Source organism: Gymnodraco acuticeps, unplaced genomic scaffold, assembly GCF_902827175.1.
Source record: "Gymnodraco acuticeps unplaced genomic scaffold, fGymAcu1.1, whole genome shotgun sequence".
NCBI classification, from domain to species: domain Eukaryota; kingdom Metazoa; phylum Chordata; class Actinopteri; order Perciformes; family Bathydraconidae; genus Gymnodraco; species Gymnodraco acuticeps.
In genome coordinates, this window is record NW_022991575.1 from 712,815 (window position 1) to 735,252 (window position 22,438).

The 22,438-nt window shown below is 39.1% G+C and overlaps 2 protein-coding genes across 2 annotated transcripts in view; one reads left to right on the forward strand and one right to left on the reverse strand.

Annotated features, from left to right (window-relative positions):
* The window catches only part of tp53bp1 (tumor protein p53 binding protein, 1), a 37,373-nt gene extending 24,284 nt beyond the window's left edge, over nt 1-13,089 (reverse strand). Inside the window, 7 exon segments of the mRNA XM_034197470.1 lie at nt 530-587; nt 4,126-4,233; nt 6,992-7,059; nt 7,142-7,223; nt 7,322-7,409; nt 10,167-10,383; nt 12,883-13,089. Coding sequence (XP_034053361.1) covers nt 530-587; nt 4,126-4,233; nt 6,992-7,059; nt 7,142-7,223; nt 7,322-7,409; nt 10,167-10,346 — 584 coding nt within the window. The 5' untranslated portion in view covers nt 10,347-10,383; nt 12,883-13,089.
* A 2,878-nt stretch (nt 13,090-15,967) lies between these two features.
* Nucleotides 15,968-22,438, forward strand: part of map1aa (microtubule-associated protein 1Aa) — a 56,638-nt gene continuing 50,167 nt past the window's right edge. Inside the window, 2 exon segments of the mRNA XM_034197512.1 lie at nt 15,968-16,163; nt 17,414-17,515. Coding sequence (XP_034053403.1) covers nt 15,995-16,163; nt 17,414-17,515 — 271 coding nt within the window. The 5' untranslated portion in view covers nt 15,968-15,994.

A 22,438-nucleotide genomic window follows, 5' to 3' on the forward strand; every position in this document is an offset into this window, starting at 1 on the left:
AAATGGGTTCACTTTAACTGATTTTAATCTGCATATTAATAAACTAACAGTGATATAGAAAGCATATTACAATATGTTTTCACACAATTGAACTGTCAATATTTAAGTCAATTTGGTTATGTCTTTATTTCCAAGACAATTAGAAGCCACATTTCCCTTTATCCTACTTGTAACTATTCCAACTATTTAGCTGTTACTTCTATGAATTTCAATGAATAGCAGTTTATCACTCACTTAGTTATTTATTCATTACATTTGACAATACAAATATGTTATCCATCAATTACTTTAGGCTTACTTTGATCTTTTAGCAGATTAAACTGCTCTCTTATAACCTATTTTTAAACACTTTGATCAGAACATTGTTTAGGTGTTACAGCTGACTGGATTAAGGATATATATTTATATCAAAACTGTAGAGTTAATCAACCCCCTGGCAAGAGCCGCAGTACCTCTTTGATAAATGTACTGGTTGCTGGGAATCAGTGCTGTAATGAAGGCAGGATATAAACACCACTTTGGGCCATACCTCGCTGCTTTGTTGTCCTGACTCTGTGAAGTCCTGGAGCTGATGTTCTGCTCTGCTGCTGAGGAAAACAAGCGTTAGGTTAGATTGGCTCTTTTCATAGTTTAATGTCAGTAAGAAGGCTCATATCAGGTACTTTACTTTATTTTTGCAACTTGAGCTGATGACATAGTTAAGAGAGATCTAACATACAAGTTTAAATGAAACCAAGATGCACTATAGCTGTGTGAAATTAAAGGAAATACCATAATAAACATAAGTGTGAGGTGTTTTTAAACAATTGGCCTCCAGAACACCTTAGTCGTGTTTTTCATAGTTTCTCCAAGTGGGTGGATCAGCATTTTACTAAAATATATTATTTTATTTGGTGTTTTAATGATGGTGGTGTTGGACAGCACCAAATGTGTTTTCATGTTTTCACTCATTTATTCAAGATGTTTCTTATATTTGTCATACGTCAGTAGACTGAAAGTGATTTATTAAATCACCTAATTACCAGGTCAACACATCCTCACTCCCAGGTCGGCCTATGTTGACGTTATGTCAAGTTCCCTGTCGGCTTTTTCCAACGCAAGGGGGGGGGCCTTAGCGTCCATTTTCAACGCAAGGGGGGGGGCCCTTAGCGTCCATTTTCAGCTTTCCGGGATGTCCATATGCTTCTATGGACGCTCATGGAAGCACGGCATTCGTTTGTGTCGGCTGCCCTTAAAGGCAATGTGAGCGTCCATTCTCATTGGATAACGGAGAATTGTACACCCGGAAGTAAGTATTCCCCTTACTGTCGATTGATTTTACAGTGATATCTGCACTACTCATCGACTAAAAAATACCAGATTATCCTTGTTAATTACACAACATTGATTGGTTTAAATTGTGTGCAATGCTTTTGTATTTTTCCCCTTCGATTCGGAGAAACAAATGTTTTTTCTGAGTAAAGGATGGCAGAAGACACTACACTACCCAGAATCCCCAGCTATCGTTTGGACTACACCATGTGCTCTGTTTGACAAACCCCGTGATAGTCCTCAAGCTCTGTGATTGGAGAGTGTGCTCCGAGGATTACGCCGAGCCTCGAACAGCACTTGAAATGGGATGGAACCACGCAGACTGTCCAAAACTGGATTTGAACGGGTCCACCGCGTCCCCCCTCCCCCACCCTGTCCTCAGAACTACACATGCTGGCTATTCTGTTTCGCAACATGTTCTGTATCTATGGCACGTCTCTACTGGGAGTTGTAGTTTTAAAAGACGTTTTCGTATTTCCCATAATAAGAAGTTGCCAGTATTAAACTGTGTACATCCCTGGAGGTTTAGGGGATAGGAAACACTCACATTTAAAACATATAATTAATAAATGGGTGAAAATTGCTTGTGCCCATAATGGGCAGCATTAATATATATATATACACATGCCAGCTAAGGTCAGAAGAGCTTTATTTAACAGCTGGTCTTATGTTTGTGACCCCTGTTGTTAATTGATAACATTACATTACATTACATTAATTGATAAGCCTGAAACATGCACTTGTTAAGGTTCAGAGGCACATTTTGCAAATATGGCAGTATAGCCATCGATCAGCTTAAGATAAGATATACTTTATTGATCTCAAGTTGGAACATTTGCGTTACATCAGCATGTGTAACAGTTAAATATGCAGTGGTGTTCATTTGTAAATCATTTAGTATAATCACACAAATTCTGTGTTTTATATTCAACAATTCTGTGTTCTTTATTTATTGATTGTTCAATACCTGACAAGGTCGGAGATGAAATATCTACATACATCTTATAAGAGTATAATACATTATGTATAATATCAGTTAAAATAAGTGCTTCAACATAGTTAACATTGCTGGAGGTACGCACAAATATTGATAGATGTCTTGTAATGCACTATTGAGGAACCTGCGACCCAAGTTTTCATTCAATGCAGAACTACACCATAGTTGTGTAGGCCTATATGATATGTCAATAAACCTTAGAAAATCTTGAAATCTTGAAAGGGATGTGCAAAATAGTCATTATATACAGTCTTTAATTAACTATTAGTAGAGAATAACGAGTAATGAATATACTTTATAGGGATCCTATTAATATCTAATAATAAAAATAATGAAATTCAATAACATGCTTTAACCACTAGGTGTCCCTTTATATCAGCTGTGCACCTTTATGGTGTAAATACAGCCTATCTACCAATTGGATCAAATATAAAAGTCAGCCGAATTAGTGTTGATACTGCAAGGAGACGTATTGTGTGAAAAGAAATGTAAGATGTTGTTTAATGGCTGATATATTTATGATCCACGTCACGTTTTCAGTTCCTCATGTTTGTCTAGAAGTCTTCTCATCAGGGCTCTATAAATACAGAACTACGGCAGATATGTAATATTTAATGCAGCCGAACCGTGTATTACAATGCCGTTATGTGATGACTTCCAAAGAGAAAAGCAAGCACACTCGGAATAAAGTATTATTTTTTTTTTTTTTAAATGTTTTCGGTCTGTTTCCGTTATTTGTTAATGACGATGTGCTGTGAGATGTGAGACTGGAATTGCACAGGGGAAAATAACGTATCTTTAGATGCGGAGTTTGTTAAACTAATATGTTTGCGCTGTGGACCAACACTATACATTGACGGGGAAGGGGGTAGCAATAAAGATAACACCATTAAACAGTTAAACAACATAACAGAAATAATATCGATAGCAGCGTCCCTAGCAACCACCTTGGTAACAATGAAAACGTTATGGACGCAATTTCCTGAAGTAATCTTCGTAATAACTAGCAAACTAAAGATCATGTACATCCACTGCACACATAATCTGAAATAACAACTCGTATTTCTCGCATCAAATGACATCAAAACGCATTTTAATGGCCAAACTAACTTTAAAATAGGCATTTTCCATCGAGAATAAAACGAAGTTCGGCCATGTTTTTTTTTTCTTCAGGGAGAAATTTGAAGATCACGTGAAGTCAAACAGAGCACATGGTGTAGTCCAAACGATAGCTGGGGATTCTGGGTAGTGTAGTGTCTTCTGCCATCCTTTACTCCGAAAACATATTTGTTTCTCCGAATCGAAGGGGAAAAATACAAAAGCATTGCACACAATTTAAACCAATCAATGTTGTGTAATTAACAAGCATAATCTGGTGTTTTTTAGTCGATGAGTAGTGCAGATATCACTGTAAAATCAATCGACAGTAAGGGGAATACTTACTTCCGGGTGTACAATTCTCCGTTATCCAATGAGAATGGACGCTCACATTGCCTTTAAGGGCAGCCGACACAAACGAATGCCGTGCTTCCATGAGCGTCTATAGAAGCATATGGACATCCCGGAAAGCTGAAAATGGACGCTAAGGGCCCCCCCCTTGCGTTGGAAAAAGCCGACAGGGGACTTGACATAACGTCAACATAGGCCGACCTGGGAGTGAGGATGTGTTGACCAGGTCTGAGTGCAGCCTTTTCAATATCGAAATAATTTGAGATGTGAAGGTCATGTTGTCTGAATCAATTCAAAGGCCATTAAATAACAATGAAACACAGAAGGAAGAAAAAGCTCCCAGCATCTATAAATAAAACTCTTAATACCTGATGTGTTGCGTCTCTCTCTGTCGTCTTCCACCTGACGGTTCACCACTTCACCGCGCAGATCCTGACTCTGAGAAAGCTCCAGAAAACCAAATTGAGAAGCTCCCTCTGAAACGCAAACAAACTGATGTTATTGACATACGCAGTTTAATTATTTACATTTGTATTTAACCTTTATTTAACCAGATAAAAACATTGAGATAAAATCTCATTTACAATGCTGACCTGGCCAAGAAGGCAGCAACGTTACACGTTCTTACACATAACACAGACATGTCAAATACAGAGAACAAAACTAAGTAAACAAAAGACGAAAAGCAGTCACTAAATTGTGCACATTAGGACAGTAAGAAAGGTGCACTACTTATTAGTGCAAGCAGGGCCGTATCCAGGATTTCCTAAATACCGAGGTCCAAACATGTTAGGGGGGTTTGGGGATAACCCCCGAGATTTGGGGGATTTTCATGATCTAGTTAGGTGCTTTTTCAGTCCTGTGGGGGGTCACAAATTGGATAATATATTGATTTCAAACCATGTCAGTGGGCTGCAGCATACATTATTTTTGAAAGTGTAATACATGAGAATCAGTTGATTGTTACTATTAATGATCTGGACATGCAGAAGAGGCTAAAATGATCACAAAACATTGTCAACATTCATTTTCCATGTCTCTCTCCTTTCCATAACCTGCAGCCTCTCTTCCATCTTCTTGAGTCTCTCTGTCTTCTTCCTGTTCATTACTCTCTCTGTCCTCTACGCTTTCTCTTTGTTCAATCTCTCCCTCGTTGTTCACTTTTTGCTCCTCCTCACTTGTCGCTCCTGCCAGTGAATTAAAAGCAATTCAGCAATTTAGTTAATTTCACTTGTTTGTTTGCGTTCTTTTTTTTTTTAAATCTGTTTTGTTTGATTCTCAAAAGAGAACAAATATGTAAGCAAATTGTGTTTTATACAATTGTATGTTATTATGACATCATAACTGCAATAGATGTATGTTGTTTTACAATTATGCGTTTATGCCTATTGTAAATGAAGACTATTGTTATAGATATATAGATAGATGGGGTTATTTAGCCTACATTATTTTGTGTGACTGTACCTGCAGTTCCTCCCTGACTTCCATCACTTTCTCTCTCTCTCTTTCTCTCTGCCTGTCCTGTCTCTTCATTACCAAAGCTGAGCTTCGACTGACGTAGTCTTTTCATTATATCTGAGTCAGTGTAAAAATAAAACAATACAATGTTATATCTTCAATGTTTTACTCAAATTGAAATGAAAGAAAAGCATTATACGTTTGAAAAGGTAATCCTTCTGACATTGGATGAATGTAATTAACTTTAGCTCTCTAGCTAGTTTATTCACGCTATTTAAACCAAAGTATAGCCTATAGCTGCAATATAAGTTAGTGTGCATGTTATCGGACGTCCACTGACTAACGTAGAGCGTTCACACAGGATCTGCTGGTCATAATGATGTCCTGATGAACAGGAACACAAGCAGCCCACTGGACTCAGATCTCTAGATACTTCATCACTCCTCCGCTGCTCCGATACAAGTCCAGGCTGCGGTGGTTTGTTGATACATGTCGTCTTCTTCTGTTTGCTTTAACCGAGGCTACGTAGTTATGCAGCGCCCTCATCGTCAGGAAATGGAAGTACTACAAAGAACCCCGTTTAGTGCAATTATTTCACAAGTTTTGTTAAATACACAGCTCGGAAAAAATTACCGAGGTCCGGACCTCGGTGACCTCAATGGTGGATACGGCCATGACTGCAAGAGCAGCTGGTGGTAAGGACCTCAGACAACTTCAATTTAAAACATGCTATTGAGACAAGTGCCATCAGTTTGAGGCTTGATTGAAGGTCATTCCAAGACCAAGGACCATAATAAAAAAGACTCCTTTCTCCAGCCTCAGTCCACACAGCAGGTACCTGGAACCGTATCCAGGCACTGGATCTGAGGTTGTAAGAGCCACAAACTGGTTTTCTTACTGTTCAATAGCAGTTTCGAATCAAGAAGCGCATGCTGCAGCGTGATAAAATCAGTTTTTAAATTGGACACGGCCATATCCAGAGAAGGAGCACATGAGTATACAATAGTGTCATCAGCATACATATGATAGGTAGAATATTGCATCTGATTACAAATATAGTTTACATATAATAAAAAGAGCAAGGGCCCCAAAATAGAGCCCTGTGGAACTCCCTTCTCCAAGGTGACAGGGTCAGAGACAGTACTACCCAACCGGACGCATTGAGTACGGTCGGTTAGATAACTCTGAAACCAGCAAATGGCATTATGACCGAAACGAGACACCAACATAACATTAGACAGAATGTGGTGATCAACAGTGTCAAATGCTTTGGCTAAGTCAATAAACAATGCAACACAAAAATAATAATATCGTCTAAGAGTTTCAGACTGGCAGTCACAGTACTGTGCTTTGATCTGAATCCAGATTGCATAGGGTTAAGGATATTGTGTGCATTTAAAAAAAGTTTTAGCTGAGCAGAAACTAAGGACTCAAGAATCTTTGATAACACAGAAAGATTTGAGATAGGACGATAGTTATTGAAATCAGTGGGATCACCAGCTTTGAAGAGGGGCGATACCAGAGCTTGCTTCCACACAGCTGGCAGTGTGTGAGTGGACAGGGAAAGATTATAAATATCAGTAACTGGTTGTGCTATAATCTGAGCTGCAATTTTTTAAAAGAAAGGGTCGAGGCCGTCAGGCCCGGCAGACTTTTTAGGATCAATTGAGTGCAGACCGTGTAAGACTTCAGAGAACGAAAAAGAAGCTAAATCAGAAACAGGTAATGTACTGGGCATGAATTGTATTCCTCCTTAATAATTTTAAGAGCACCTACCCTCAGGCTGAATGCAGTGTGTGGTAGAATCAGCTCCTGAATCCATGTCTGTGTCCTCCAGTGCACACCTGAGAGAATAGGGACAGGGTGAAAACACTATACCCTATCCTGAGTATCATTGATCAGTAAACATGTCCAGTCCATACATACTTTTTCTTGTTTGGAGGGCAAACGTTCAGAACTTGGCTTTCCTCCTGGAACGCAGAACTGGGGATGGACGCAATTTGGATGCCTACATTTCATTTCAGAAAACAGGGTTAGGGTTAGTTATTGTTTTGTTTGATACCCGATGAGTTATATGCATTTCCATTTTGCTAGAATAGCCCTGACCTGATTCGGCTTGGTTGTTACTCTGGGAGCTCTCTGATTGGCTGTCAGTCTGAGAGCATCGGCTTCCTAGCGGGGAGGATATCAGTTCCTGGAATAAAGAAAAAATATTCACAAGTTACAAAAGGCAAAAAGGATATATATATATATATATATATATATATATATATTGCTGTGAAGTGCCAGTGCTGGGGTGAGCACTGGCACTTCACAGCAAGATCATATGAACAGCCCGCCACCTCGGGCCTCTCTGTATGGAATGTGCACTTTCACTCCCAAGTATGCATGAATACAGACAGCCATCGAATATTCAGTTAGCCCCCTTAAGTCCAAAGACATTAAGGTTATGTCAAATGGGATCTTTCTCTGTGGATGTCAGAAAGATGCTTTTTCCATCATTTTTCCTTATGATGAACCGGAGAACCTGTAAGCTGCAATAAAACTTTGAGTACATGTCTGGCCAGTTATCACAGGTGTCCCTGTCCTTTCTGCCTCTTGTCCAATCACACCAAGTGACCCTGAATAGTGGACGGCTGGCAGGACAGATAGATGGATGGCTGAATTCAGGGACGTGCACAGACATTTGGAGGGGCTATTGCTCTAAACTGGAAAAAGGGCCTCCCCCCGAAAAAAAACATAAGACCTTTTGAAAATTGTAACTTGTTTTTGATGTAAAAGAAACCAAACAATTTTTACATTAACTAATTTGAAGAGTAATTCACATTATCATCTCATAACAAAATAAGCTAAGGCGACTACTTGCATTCGGTGACTTGATTTTAAAAATCAAAACCAGGGGAAAAAAATGTTTGCGGTCCATATCTCATTAAAATATCTAATGTTAGTAACTATTAAAGACAAAATAGGGACACTTCTGTTCTAATGTGGTTTGACCAGACCATTGTAACTGCTGTGCAGTCCAGACATACTGATAAAATAGGGCCTCTAACTAATTACCTTAAAGGTGGGGCAGGTAAGTTTGAGAAACCGGCTCGAGATACACTTTTTGTTATATTCCATGGAATGCTCTTAACATCCCGATAGCAATGAATATCTTAAGTGCTTTGACAAAAAATCCATAAAGAAATGTCATCTGTGGAAGCCGTAGCGCTGTAAAAAGCACGACCAATCATCTGAGCCGGCCCGGCTAAAATAACTGGATGGCCTACTTGCCTGTCAGCCTTCCATCTGTGCACAAACTTATCTCGTGCCCTCATTGGCGCGTTTGTGTGTGTTGGAGGAGGGGCTCTGTAAGGAAGTGGCAGATTTTTTCCGGCTGTGTATTTTCAAATTCTAGCACACTCGAGCTGGTTTCTCCAAAATTACCTACCCTACCTTTAAATAAACTCACTAATTAATGAAACCAGTTCAATACGCATTATTCTTATTCTTATCATTCTTTATGAGCGCAGTAACGGTAAGGTATCTAATTACTTATTTATTCAGTATTCCATAACTTAGTAACAGAGATGGTCAAACTAAAGTAGAGACATGGCAGAAATCCTACAATGAAGCGGGACATTGAACTGTTCACCCGTGAGAGGGCGATCAAGAAAAGAGAGCGAGCGGCGCGTTGAGGGAGTTTACAGATGAAAAGACACAAAAAGACAGAAGCACAAAAACAACAAGTAGGCTATATTTAGGTGTTTTTTGTAAACAACCGACGGTATCAAGAGGAAGTAAAGTCCCCTGGTTTGTCCCTTATACCCTAACTGCCATGAGACAACTAAAAATCAAGTTTCCAAAATCCGACACTGAGGTGGTCTTAACGCACCGGCAGATGACAGCGCTGACAAAGTGTGTTTCCCGCTGCGAGACGCTACAATACTAATTGTGGGCTTATCATGTTGATTCGGCCACAAAAGAAAAAAGAAAAACAAACTCTCGCTCTCTCCAGAGGGGCAGGTCAGCCAAAAAGGCCAAACGGGCCGTTGCCCGGGCAACATTAGCCCGTACCTGTGCACGTCCCTGGCTGAATTCATCGGTGGGCGTGGGACGGAATTAGAAAATCTGATATATATTGTTGAGGATTGTCAACAAAGCGGTAGACTATTAGTGGTGTAAATCAACTGAGGACTTTACTCGAGTTCTGCACTTAAACACAATCAGGGGCATAGTCTACTGTACTTGAGCATTTCAGAAGAAAATGTACTTTTTACTTCATACACTTACATGACAGCTGTAGCTTATCGTAATTTTTCCAGAATATAGCAATCCCAATAAATTAAGGGCTTTTATAACTATTATATTATGTAATTGTTGAGCTGCCTGTCTAGTAATGAACCAGACCTAATAACTCCATTATATAACATAACAATGTAACACTATCAGGGTCTGTTTACCTTTTGTCTAAAATGGTCTACTATTACAAATGTGTCCGGAGGATCTTTACTTAAGTTATATTGGTGTATCTTTACACTGTGGGATCGATACTTCTATTTAAAGGGCCTGAATGCTCTCTCCACCACTGCAGTTGCTCATAGAGTTAGACATTCTGCTATTTAGTAATCATTTATCTATTTACCTAATATATCAATCAAATAGGTTGCATATAGACTCTTATTTCACTATTTCACTTTTTTTTTTAAACTATTCCTTTCTTTTTGCAGTTACTTTTAATATGTAATATTTACTTGCACTATATTTTTCTGTAATATTGTGTTGCACTGTTGGAGAAGCCTGTGACTTAAGAATTTCATCGACATAACTACTCTGTAGCTATGGTTGTATGACTAATAAAGAACCTTGAACATCCCGCATACAGTACATTACACAGTCTCAACTACTACAGCAGCAACTATAAACTAGCTATGGATGTGTGTTAGTCGGTGAGGTCAGTTCAGCTCACCAGCACCGGGCTGCGGGCGGTGGGCTGCAGGCTGGACAGGCGGCGGGCCAGCAGGGCTCGGTAGCTGCTCTCGGGGTCGTCCTCCAGAGCAACACTGTCCGGCTGGGAGTCCTCCACGATCAGACACGGGTTCTCAGGCTGAGGAAGACTGGAGTCCAGTTCACTTCCGCTGGGATCCATTAGGTCAGACCGAGGACAAGGGACAGGCTGTTGTTATCTAGCGAAGCAGGAAGAAAACAGCGGAAGCATCAGGCATTTGATTTGAGTGCACAGCAGAGTTAGCTACAGGCTAGCAGCTAACGCTCCGCCCATAGACTGTATAAACAAAGCATGAGGCGGCTCGCTGCCACATACAGAGCTCCGAATAACTCTTCAAATCAACACACACCTAGAGCCTTCAATTAACATATTAGCTCATGTGTTAGCCAAGTGTTAGTTCATATATTTATAAATCGAAATGCCGGCTATTATGTGCAGAAAACATACACACCCACTCTAGCACAGCAAGCTCCACTCCTCGCGGCAAAACCTGGGAAAAGCGATTTGATTGGTCCTGCTGGTCGTGTGACGTCATATGAGTAGGCAGCATAAGAGGCTGCTTTTAGTTGTATGTTTGCAGAATTTAACTCCAAGAGGATAAACTTTTAAAATGTTTCATGAACTAATTGTTTTATCATATACTGTCTGAAATACAATTAGTTTATTTTTGGACTCTGAAGGCTATTGAGTAAAACGAATCATTATATTCAAATTGATTGTAAAAATGTCATTAAAGGCTTCATTTCTTTAACATGATACATATAACATTAATAATGTTATACTAAATGATCATGTATACATTTTACATACATGCAAAATAAATGAATACCCCTTCTATTAACCTGCTGAATGATGTTTACTGACACAAACTGAACTATTTATTGTTTTTTGTATTTTAACATTTTGCTTTTTTAATTTCTTTACATGACACTGTTATCCTAAATGCCTATACTTTCAACAACAACGCTTATTGTAACTTAAAGTAATCCTTTTTTACATTGTACTTTGTTTACATCTTCATTTTCAATACCATCTATGATTCTTAGCTATTGGTCTTTTTAAATCATAAAATTGTTTCAAGGTTGTATATATTACTATGGGGACTTCCTCTATAATGATAAATCATATGAAAACGATCAATCTAGGGCAATGCATCCCACAGCTGGGAACTCAGAGACCTTCAGGGGTCCTTGAGGGGCTTCCAGGGACTTGAGCAAAAAGAGATATATAGGCTAACTTTCACAATCATTTCCCTCAGCTAAGACTCACTCAGTCATACATGTGTCTTTATTCCACTGATTTCTTTCTCCTTCATGTTCACTCAACTCCTACTGCTTTCATTACCAAGGCACATTTTATGGAAGCATTTTTACAGAAAGTATATAAATCTTACTCGGTTTAATTATATGGAGGGTTTAGTGAGTACATTTGGGTCGTTCCTAATAAGACAAACACTGAATGACCCGTTTAGAACAGGTTTATCTTAACAGTTAAAGCATCCAAAAAGCCTTCTTTATTAAATGAATAGATTATTTGTTGACTACAGATATACATCTTTATCAATCTATAGATGTGATGCTGTGATGACTTTAAGAGATAGCTACAATTGCAAACTAGTCTACATGATGCATTTCGTAGAGCCTTTATGGTGTGCTGCTCATAGTTTTTTGAAGACTAAGAGCCGGCCTTTCAAATATTAACATCACTTTGTCACCCTTATTTGACAGTCTCAGTTTCCATGGAAACACCACTTTCTCCTGCACCGCAGACTATGCAAATGCAGATCACAGAGGTGTTGGCAGAGAAAGTATAAAGCAGCAATTACTTTAGACTGAGTTGCTCAAAGTTCAACATAAACCGTAACGTGCAGGTCAAACTAAGTCACGCTCACACTTTGCTGGGGTCTCCTCACCTCAGAACCACCTTTGCCAAGACCCCAGAGAAGAGTCATCGCAACAAGCACAAAGGCAAACACATAAGGGCACTTATGGATCAATATCCTGTGGGAAATTTCATAACAACACAAAAAAGGAATATATTAAACACCAAGAAGCAGGACAATGTCATTTAAATCCCTACAAACATTCCTTAAAACCTATTATATCCCACAACTAAAAGGATTTGGGGTGTAGCAAATTCATTTTTCTGCAGGTTCCTTCACATTTGAATGACTTCACAGGCTCAAATCTGTTGCAATCCTCTTTTGCTGTCATGCTTCAGGAAAGCTGAAGGTGTATCCTGCCAGAAAGCAGCAGCAGCAGCAGCAGCTATAGGCCTGGCCACAGCTCTTACAAAGCAGCAATATTAATGACCAGCATTTCAATATGAGAGATGGAGACATCCTGGCAACAATGCATTACCTGATTCTGCTAAATGCAACTCACATCCATCTTTTCATCACATACACACAAAAAGATCAGGTAATATTATTTCCATGGCGTTGCTGGGCATCAGCCTCCTGTAGCCAACATACACCGCCTGGCACCGCAAAATTCAGCGTAACGTCGTCATTTCTGCAGGTCGGGCTGCCACCCACATTAAGAAATGCGCAGCCACTACCCAAAATGTCTAATCTGATCCATCTCTGCTGGAGCTGGCAGGCAAACTGGATGCTGCTCCGCGTCCCCAATCCCCAAATTTTAACGAAATGCGTAACAACAAACGTTAAAAGATTTACCTTGGAAATCAATATGCCGGCTCTTTGGGTTTTTCCAATTTCCTTCACTGGTTTCAATAATAACGCGTCCAACATCGCTCAGCCCTTCCGTGCCTCTGTTTTGCTGAGAGTCAGGGTGTGGAATACACACGCATGGCACGTAAAGATGCAAAGGCTTTTTTAATGTGGATGCAATTTCCTTTGGAGCCACACACCAGCACACACAGCTCCTTCACGTGGAAGGATTACTTTTTTTTAGAAACGCAGTAATGTAGTTTGAAAACTCATCTCTTTCGACTCCACTTCGAGCGATAGAATTACTAACAAAGAATTGCTAACAAAGAGTTGCTAACAAAGCACTTATATACTAATAAAGGACTGGCTTATCTAAAGCCAGTTGAGTAGCACGTGAAATGTTTTGGCTCTATGAAACCTGATGTGCTTAAATGATTCTGTTTTCTTCAAGTTTCTATCTTGTTGGTCGAATGCACTTGTAAATCGCTTTGGATAAAAGCGTCAGCTAAATGCAATGTAATGTAATGTAGCTTTTTTCTATTTTGGATAGCCTACCAGAATGCACCTGTAAATGACCTTAAAAAAAGAAGAAAATGAGATTACAGTGCACATTTATATTCAGTTGTAATATGTGTAATGCTTCATAATTTGTCTGAGGTCAATAGCATGTCAGCATATTTCTAATGTTTCATTTAATCTGAATTGATGTGGATGCATTTACAGATGCAATATTTAATAATAATTACCTTTTATTTTCTTGCACTTTGCAGATATAACTGTGGGAGACAAAGAAATGGTGACACAAAATAGTCAGCTTATAATAATTGTGTTATCATGTGTATTTGAATGTAAACACATTGTTATGATGTAAAATAAACTAAAATAAATTCTCTGTTTGTGTCCCTTACACACAGAATTGGTTCCTTATAGTTTCCATAATCCATGTCTGCGGAACATCCTATTTTAATACAACATGAACTAAGTTTCTCAAGCGAATAATGCCATAGAACCATATAGTCATTAATTTACCTGAACATTTCTAAAGAAAATGGTTTAATTTGCAGTCAAAATGGTTGAAATGATCATCAGGATTGTGTTCTTGGGTTCCTAACACTGGAGATTATTAGGAATTAAAATGTGTAGCTCCCTGTCCTCCCAGCAGAGGCCAGCACACACTCTGCAGAGTCTGACACAGAAGTGCTGACTCACCCCTGCTAACATCAACCTTCCTGAGACTTACAGAGGGAAGAGACAAATGAAAGCCCACAGTGATCCATCACCACTGCAGGGGGTGTCACTGCAGACCCTCACCCTCTGCTCTGGAACATGTAGCATCTGACAGGAAGAGAGCAGGGATACAGATTAATAACTGATACACGGTTCACCAAAGTAAAACAAATGCAAGTGCGTAAGATATACACGTTTAAGGTTATAAGGTTCAGTTTGTGTTGAAACTGTTAGAAAGGGAATTAAATTATGAGGGTGGGAGTTGCCAGAGTCAATGTTCACCCCTGCACTATAATCACACCACGAGCAAGAGAACACAGAGACATCTCTAATTTAGTTACAAAGATAGAAGCAAACAGGGTACTGCATCCATCAAATGTAATAAAGCAGAGGAAACAAGACACATTCAACTCTATATTTAGACCAAAAGTATGATTGCCTTTTGTCTCTGATGAAAACAAAGCAATGAAACGTTGTCTGATATCCGTGCCTGATAATAATAAAAGTCTTTATATCAATCAGTTTACCAAATGCTGGACATGACTACTTGTGGCTACCGGAATGTTACAATAAACTGTGAAAGTGTTCAAGCTGTGGAAATAAAGACAACACCTAAACTTGACACACACAACCGTGGTAGCAACATGTCACAAGGTAGACCCGCCCTAAAGCATACTAGGCGTTATCATCTGTTTTACTTTAAATAGGACCATAATATACCAAATGAAACACAGCATGTTTAATTTGCTATATGCTATTTATCATAAGGAACATGTTCACTGAGGTAATACATTAAGGGAGCAGTCAGGTACTTTTTTCATAAACTTCTACACAATCAAACTTATTTTGCCACGAGTGAAGTCGGCCCCTGTTGGATTTTGGAGGGAAGGCAGCTTTAAGGTAGCATTGGCCTTAATTTACAGACCACGAGGTATCCGCTTGGTTCATGGTAATCTAGATACACCCCAATCAAAAAGTGTGATCCACTGAGCTCTATGGCACACAGGAATATAGGAGGAACATTATTTAGGCGCTGACGACAAATATACTACATATTAAACTTGTAATATTTCTTGTTGGAAACAATGTTTTGCGGATTTACATATTTTTAAGGGATTTGTTGACTATAAAAAAAAGAATATCACTAATATTTTTAAATATTGTTATATGTATAATAGTTTTCAAACACCACTCAATGTGTGCAATCTTTGAACAAGATTATTCAAATTTCTTATGAAGCTTAAAATATTTGTTCTAAGCTGACAGTGAGTCTTTGTTGTCAGTTCTACTCTCCGCACACTTGAAGCCTTGTTTTGCTCACGCTGGAACAAAGAGGTGTCAGTTTAGTAACCAAAGCACATTGCCTGGTACTTGCAGTGACACTGATGTAAACAGAAACATTTGTGTGACACACTTTTCTTATTTTCAGCCTCTTTTGTGCAGCACAGTTCAGTAAGTGGCATTGATTGCACTCAGTAACCTCATATTTGAATGTTTCAGGAACATTATTTGCTGTAAGAGCTCACTATAGTCTTATTAAGGTTGTCACGGGGCATTTTTGAACACTTCCTATGGAACAGAAGGTCATGGCTCCTGGGAAATTAAATTGCTTTATGCCTGTCTTCCTTATTTACATTGACAGCAGGCTTCAGCAATGCCATTAAAGAAATACGATCAACATAAATTCTGATGTCCTTCATTTCATTTCGTCCAATGAAATGCTGTGACGTCAAATAGCAACATGACCTGCGATCCAATCGAAATGTCCCCCCACCAAAAAGCCACACCTTCCCATCCTCCCAGCTCAACCTGCGCTGTCATGGTGCTTACTCTGGATGCAGTTGTCATGGAGATGGAAAGCAGCTCAGCGTCCACTGGTGGCACTGTTACCATGGAAATCCCTATCGTAGGACCTGCCACAGTGGAGGGAGCAGAGCGTGTTCAGCACCATGGACAGCATCGAGCAGCTTTACAGCACAGAAACTATCGCATGCTGATCGTCATCGGAGAGATTTCCACCAGCCATCACCTTGATGCTGCCAGGAAACAGATCACACAGGGTAAGTCAAGGGAGGAGTGGTCAGAAGACCTGGGGCTGCTGAGGGGGGGGGGGGGGGGGGGGGGGCTCTCAGTGGGGGACTGGAAACACTCACTGCAGCTAAAAACATCTTGGTGTCAACCTTAGAGTAGATAGGATAATATACAGTAATGTATCACTGTAGGGAAATACAGGCGTCATATCAGCAACAGTGAGAAGAGTAATACACAGGATAGTACACATAGTTCAGACACAGATTATCACAATGAAAACAGAGTAAACACGAAGGTAACAGTACTAATAAAAAAAAAAGGTAAGACACTGGGTAGCTACATTTACATATCAACAGATGTGTTCTGATTAAATCTATTCCAAACACATGTTGTATTTTGAGGAAGTATTCTTATGCTTTACTTAAAAAGTACAAATACCATAGTCTTAAAATACTGATCAGGTAAAAGTCCTGATTTCAAAATGTGACTGGCAGTATAAGAAAAGTAGCAAAATGTTGCTAAAGTACATAAAGCGCACTCTCTTTTCAGTGTTTATTAAATAATCTATGTGGAGTATTGTATATTATTACTAATGAAAACATACAAGCAGCGCTTCAGTGCTGGAGTTTCTGAATGGGTACATATTTGTTACTTTACACTGAATCGGGTTATTTAATGGTATAATACCGCATCATATTTCATAGAACTAACATACATTTGCATATTAAAGACCTAATCTGAAAAGTAAAACTTATTTCACTCTGAAATGTAAATACTTAAGTTAGTAAAGTACAAGTACCTCAAATGTGTACTTAAGTATAGTACTTGAGTAAATACTCTCCACAGCTGTAGACATCTAAAAGTTCCATGTTACTACATATGCATAAATAAAATCCATGAATCCTGCAACATGAAGATAGATATCTGTATTTTCTTTTATTATTTCACAAACCTTTACTCATTAAGAATTGTTTTATTATACTTACAAACAAAGTGAGCTTCTAATTATCCTTCTTTTCTATTTTATTTAGATACTGATTGGGTTAATTCTACATTCTTGACATTTCCATCCATTTAACTTTGGGAGGTTTTTTAGCTAATTCTGAGTGTCCTGGTTGGTGATGTTTTTTAAAGATACAAATATTTATTTAATTTTGAGGTAAAACAAAGTAGATATCGAAGTACTTCATGTGATTCTCTAAAGACAATGTTACATTATGCATCATTCATCTTCCTGCATCGATGAACATGATTTATGCTGCTCTGGTATTTTCAACAGGTTTGCGCTCGTGGAACGTCGATCTGACGCTTTGTGACCTGAACAAGGAGCTGCAGCTGTTTGAGGCCAGACACACCGCTCAGTTTTCTTCACAGGTCAAAGGTCAGTCTGCGTAATTTGAATTAGAGTACTGCATAAAAACTGTGGTGGCAGTTCATGTGTTTTGCAGCATGTACAAGTTGTGTTTGTGGCATGTGCACATAAGCATTTATCTCCATGTTGCTCGTAAAAAAAAACGCTCTGGGTTGTGATGGTATCAGAGTCTATCTGCAGGGATTTAATGTGTTGCTAGCTGCGTATCATCTGATCGCCCGTGTAGTTCCTGTGCAGGGGGACACAGCATATCAGATTATATCCAGTCGGAGTGTGCCAACAACACCTCCTTCCCTCTCTGCGTCTCATTTGTCCTCTGCTGCACACGTGCACCGGGCGGTTCCTGGGGATGCGAGAGGCGATGCTGCCCGTATTGATCTGGCTCTCGTATGCAGACTGCATGTCCGGGTGGGAATCAATAAAGGCCCTAATGCAACACTATCTGCTCGGGGAATATAAGATCAGGCCCCGCGTGGTGAATGGAGCCAGTGTTAATGCGCATCTAGCCGAGATGTTACCGCTGTGAATGGAACTCTGCTTAGGGGGTCAAACAGACAGCTCAGAATTGGCTGAATGCATGGAAATAACTGAGGAAGCTTTCTTTCTATTGAAAGCAGTTAGATCTTGCTGTACACTTATCTTCCCACACATTTCTTTGGCTTTTAGTGTTATGTAAAGAGCATAAATGTGGTTGTTGACATCAGTGCTGTGGTTGGGTTTGTAAAAAAAAATCTAGCAGCATCTAACCATTTTATAATGAATGAACTGTTGACATAAACCCATTTAAAGGTGTAGTCCATTGATTAAGCTCTTGCTCTTTCAGAACATTTAGGTGGCATTATGTAAGATGCAACATTGCAGGGAAAAGGCAGCAGCTGAGATATCTTCCTTTATAGTCCATTCAAATGACATATTTGTATAATATATTTCATGGTATAAGTCAAAGGTCAAACTTTTGACATTTGTGGTTAGCAAGTTTTGCTCATTAGATCGACCCAGCTCTGCCTCATTTCTACATCACGTCATTGTCTCACTCTCGTGATGCACAGCCTCCTGTGGATCTCACATTTCTTTTAACACCACACACCAGCACGCCGACATGTGTTCCCGGTGGAAAAGCTGTAATATTGAACAGTTTGATCACCTTTAACATCTGTCAAATGTATCAGCCATTAGAGTCTTTGTTTTTGATTCCTGCTGTATTCAAGCTTACTTCATGAATAATTCAACATTGTTTCTTAACCATCCAGTCCTGTTAAATCACAATTATCGCTGGCATTTTCAGTCTCACCTCTGTCAAAGATTCATCCTGTTTCTCTGCTGCCTCCTCCCCTCCCTCTCCCGTTTGTTCTCATCTTCTCCTAGTCCTACTGTATTTCCTGAGCAGTCATACTGAAAGGTAGAATATTTCTCCTGTGGGTGGAGTTAACACTATCACTGCCAGGCCCATCTTATTTATGGCTTTAGTTATTTATTTAAACGTGTCTATACCTTGGAATCGAGTGCAATATTCTCTTAACATGCAGAAGCAATATCAATATTTGTCATCCGTTTTACAACCTGCCATCAAGGGAATATAATCCCAATTGATGTGAGTCATGCAACTGATGCACAAAATGTCTGTGCTACCCATTGTAGTTGAATTTATTAAATATCCATATTCATCTTGACTTGCTTGAGTCAAATTCCTTATCTGGTAAAGAGGTTATAGAACAGCTTTACTGCTTTTAACGATATTTGAGGCAAAACTAATATTCAGAGCGAATGCACTTTTTTTTTGTAATATATTTCTTTTTATTGAGTCAGGCACAATGAGTTACATTTATACAGTCTATATTCCCCCCCCCCCGGTCCTACATAGTGAAGTAAATAAAATAAATACATAAATACATATATAGGTATAAGTAAAGTAATGTAAAAGATCATTTAAAAAAAATTAATAGATAAGGAAATAAATAATAATACATTTACCCATATACTCACATATGTATACCCACTACACATACACACACACATATATATATATATATATATATATATATATATATATATATATATATATATATATATATATATATATATATATATATGTACATACCTACACCCATACCCACACATTTACATACACATATACATAAACATACATACACACATATACACATACATACACATACATACATACATACATGTATAAAAAAAGAAAACATACATTCATAGTCCCCCCTTTCATCTTAACTTAGTGTCTTTAGTTCAGCTATGTAGGCGAATGCACTTTTTTAACCCGGTTACTGTTGGCTTTCCTAAACCCGATATTTAAAAATAGTTAGAGATTACAATAAGAGAAACACAGATTTTGTCAGTGATTTATGGCCATGTTAAGGTATAAACTGTACTTTACAGGGTTTCTAATGGACTTTTGCATGCACACATTTGCATGACAAAGACCATAGCGATTAAAGTGCTGCTTTAAAGGAATGCTCCACTCATTAGATAATTAATCAAAACTTCAGTATTTAGTGAAACATTATGTTTAAACCATACCCTGAAGAAATCAGCGATATTCCCCGGTAAATAATGATTTTATAGCTCTTTTTTTTATCAAAACCTGTATATTCCGTCATGCCGCTGCCATTTTGCCCATTTTCAGTAGTCACGTGATGGTCGTGACGTCATCCATGCGTTCACTTTGTAAACACACGAAAACATGGCGAAGTTTTGAGCAATATGAAGAGATTGGATGGGGGAATTCAGCCATACAGGTTCGAGCCTACTTAGTACTACTTAGTAGATACAATGATTTTGATTACTAGATATGTATGCATGTAGTACCACCCTTGCTAGCGATTCCCTCTCTAGTTTAGCATACTCAGCCTCGTTGTCCCTGGCCCTAGAACCACGATTTTATGGGGCCGGAAAAACTGGGGGAAAATACCCACTAGCCGGTACTACGCTATATGGAAAGGCCACCAAAAACTGGCCTGGCCTGGACGATAAAGGACGTTTAAACGGGGCTACCCGCTGCAATGGAAATGCGCTATAACATACCTTATTCTTACTCCGAGCACTACTTCTGGTCCTCCGTCGCTTCACACTTGCAGAGGGCGATTTCTCAACTGGCCGAACTGGTGTCCTGGTCGGTGATGACACCAGAAAGACCGATGGTACTGCATCTCCATTAAGTAATGGTTGTTCAATAAATCCCATGTTATGTTTTTATCATACTCTCAGAGTAGTCGTCCGGAAACTTGAAATGTTCGCTGCATACATGCGCCTGTGGATCTTTCGGTTTTCGTGGCGCACTCATAACGCGCAGGGCTGGAGTGACTTTTGCTGTTGGGACTCGGGTTTGAGTCCAGCATGAACTTTTTTGTTATTTTCATGTCGATGGACACTGAATATTATGTAGTTTGAATAAAGGATTCCTAATATTGTTTGCCGAGACCAACATTAATGACCCATCAGCATTTTAAAGTGTAATATCCCTGCACATGCAGCAATGACATTTCTGCTGCTATCTTTGCAAAACGAGTTAACAGCATGTTATCTGGATGAGTGCTGCAGAATGCCGTTTTTATAAGGGATGTATATGTGTGTGTCTTTCATATTAAACATGATTGCTGGTAGATAGCCACAGAAGTCGTAACACAGTTTAACCTGGGCGGATCCCATTTTCCCATGGGTGGATCCCAGTTGACCCTGAGCGAATCACAGTTTACCTGAGAGGATCACAGTTTATCACAGCTGAAAACTTCTCCACGCTGCTTTCAAACTCTGAGTAAACAACGTACGCTTCACTGGGAGGCTGTCTGAAGGTGTACACATGTTTCAGATGGACTTGGTATCACATTAGGAACGATATTCAGTGATAAGTCGGGCAACAATAGCTGGTTTTAATCAGTGCTTGAATTGGAATGAAAAAGGTGCCAGTACTCTAAAATCAGCAACTTTTTCAAGTCAATTTTATATATACAGCCCACAAACAAGAATGTGGCTACTATAATGCTGGTGGGTTTGTCTCTTTACTACTGTATATTTTAGAAAGGTTCACTGTACTTAACATTTGTTATGATAGGCAGCGGATATGGCTAAAGCTCAGTAAGGTCAATATTAACTGAAAATATAGCAATCAAAGTCTAGATCTTCTGCTGAAGACACATGAAGCAGAGACCTTTCAGGTGAGAGCCCCTCTGGTGGTGTTCAACATTAATGACAAGGAAACAAAGCTCTGGTCAGAAGCATTTTTTATAAAAAGCTTTAACAAAATTAAGTATTTCTGTACATTTTGAATGCAATCTAACTTTCCAACTCAGAAAACGAAAAACGAAAAAGTGCCAAAAGTCTTCTCACATGGCTGAGCTGCTTTGCAATATACTTCACCACTGAAGAATACAAATATGTATAAAGTAAACTATGATGCAATCTAACTTTCCAACTCAGAAAAATGATAAAGAGCATGAACAAAGAACATGTAAAAACAAATGCAAAATTTGCACAATCTAAAATGAGAAACTGTAACTGCAAGTAACAAAGTCTGAGCCATGGTAAAGAGTTACATTGAACACCAAGCTGATCAGATAACTCCCTGGTTGGTCTGAAGTCCTTCTATCTCCAGGATCTGTACAAATCGGCACATTATGCCAAAAGTCTTCTCACTGGGTGAGCTGCTTTGCAATATACTTCACATTGTTAGAAAAGGCTCCAGAAGGCCTTGGGGACATCAGTATCAGGGGCTGGAGCTGGACAGGCTCTTTCATCAGCACTTCTCCTTCCCTTTGCCAGCCAGGACCTCACATACTGTTCCGGATTGAACTGTCCTAGTGATGGTCCATTACATTTAATGAAAACCAGGCTGGACAGTCGGCTGACAGAGAGAGCATTCCTTTTTGCAGTAAGGATATCGTTCATGCAGCTGAATGCCCGCTCACACTCACT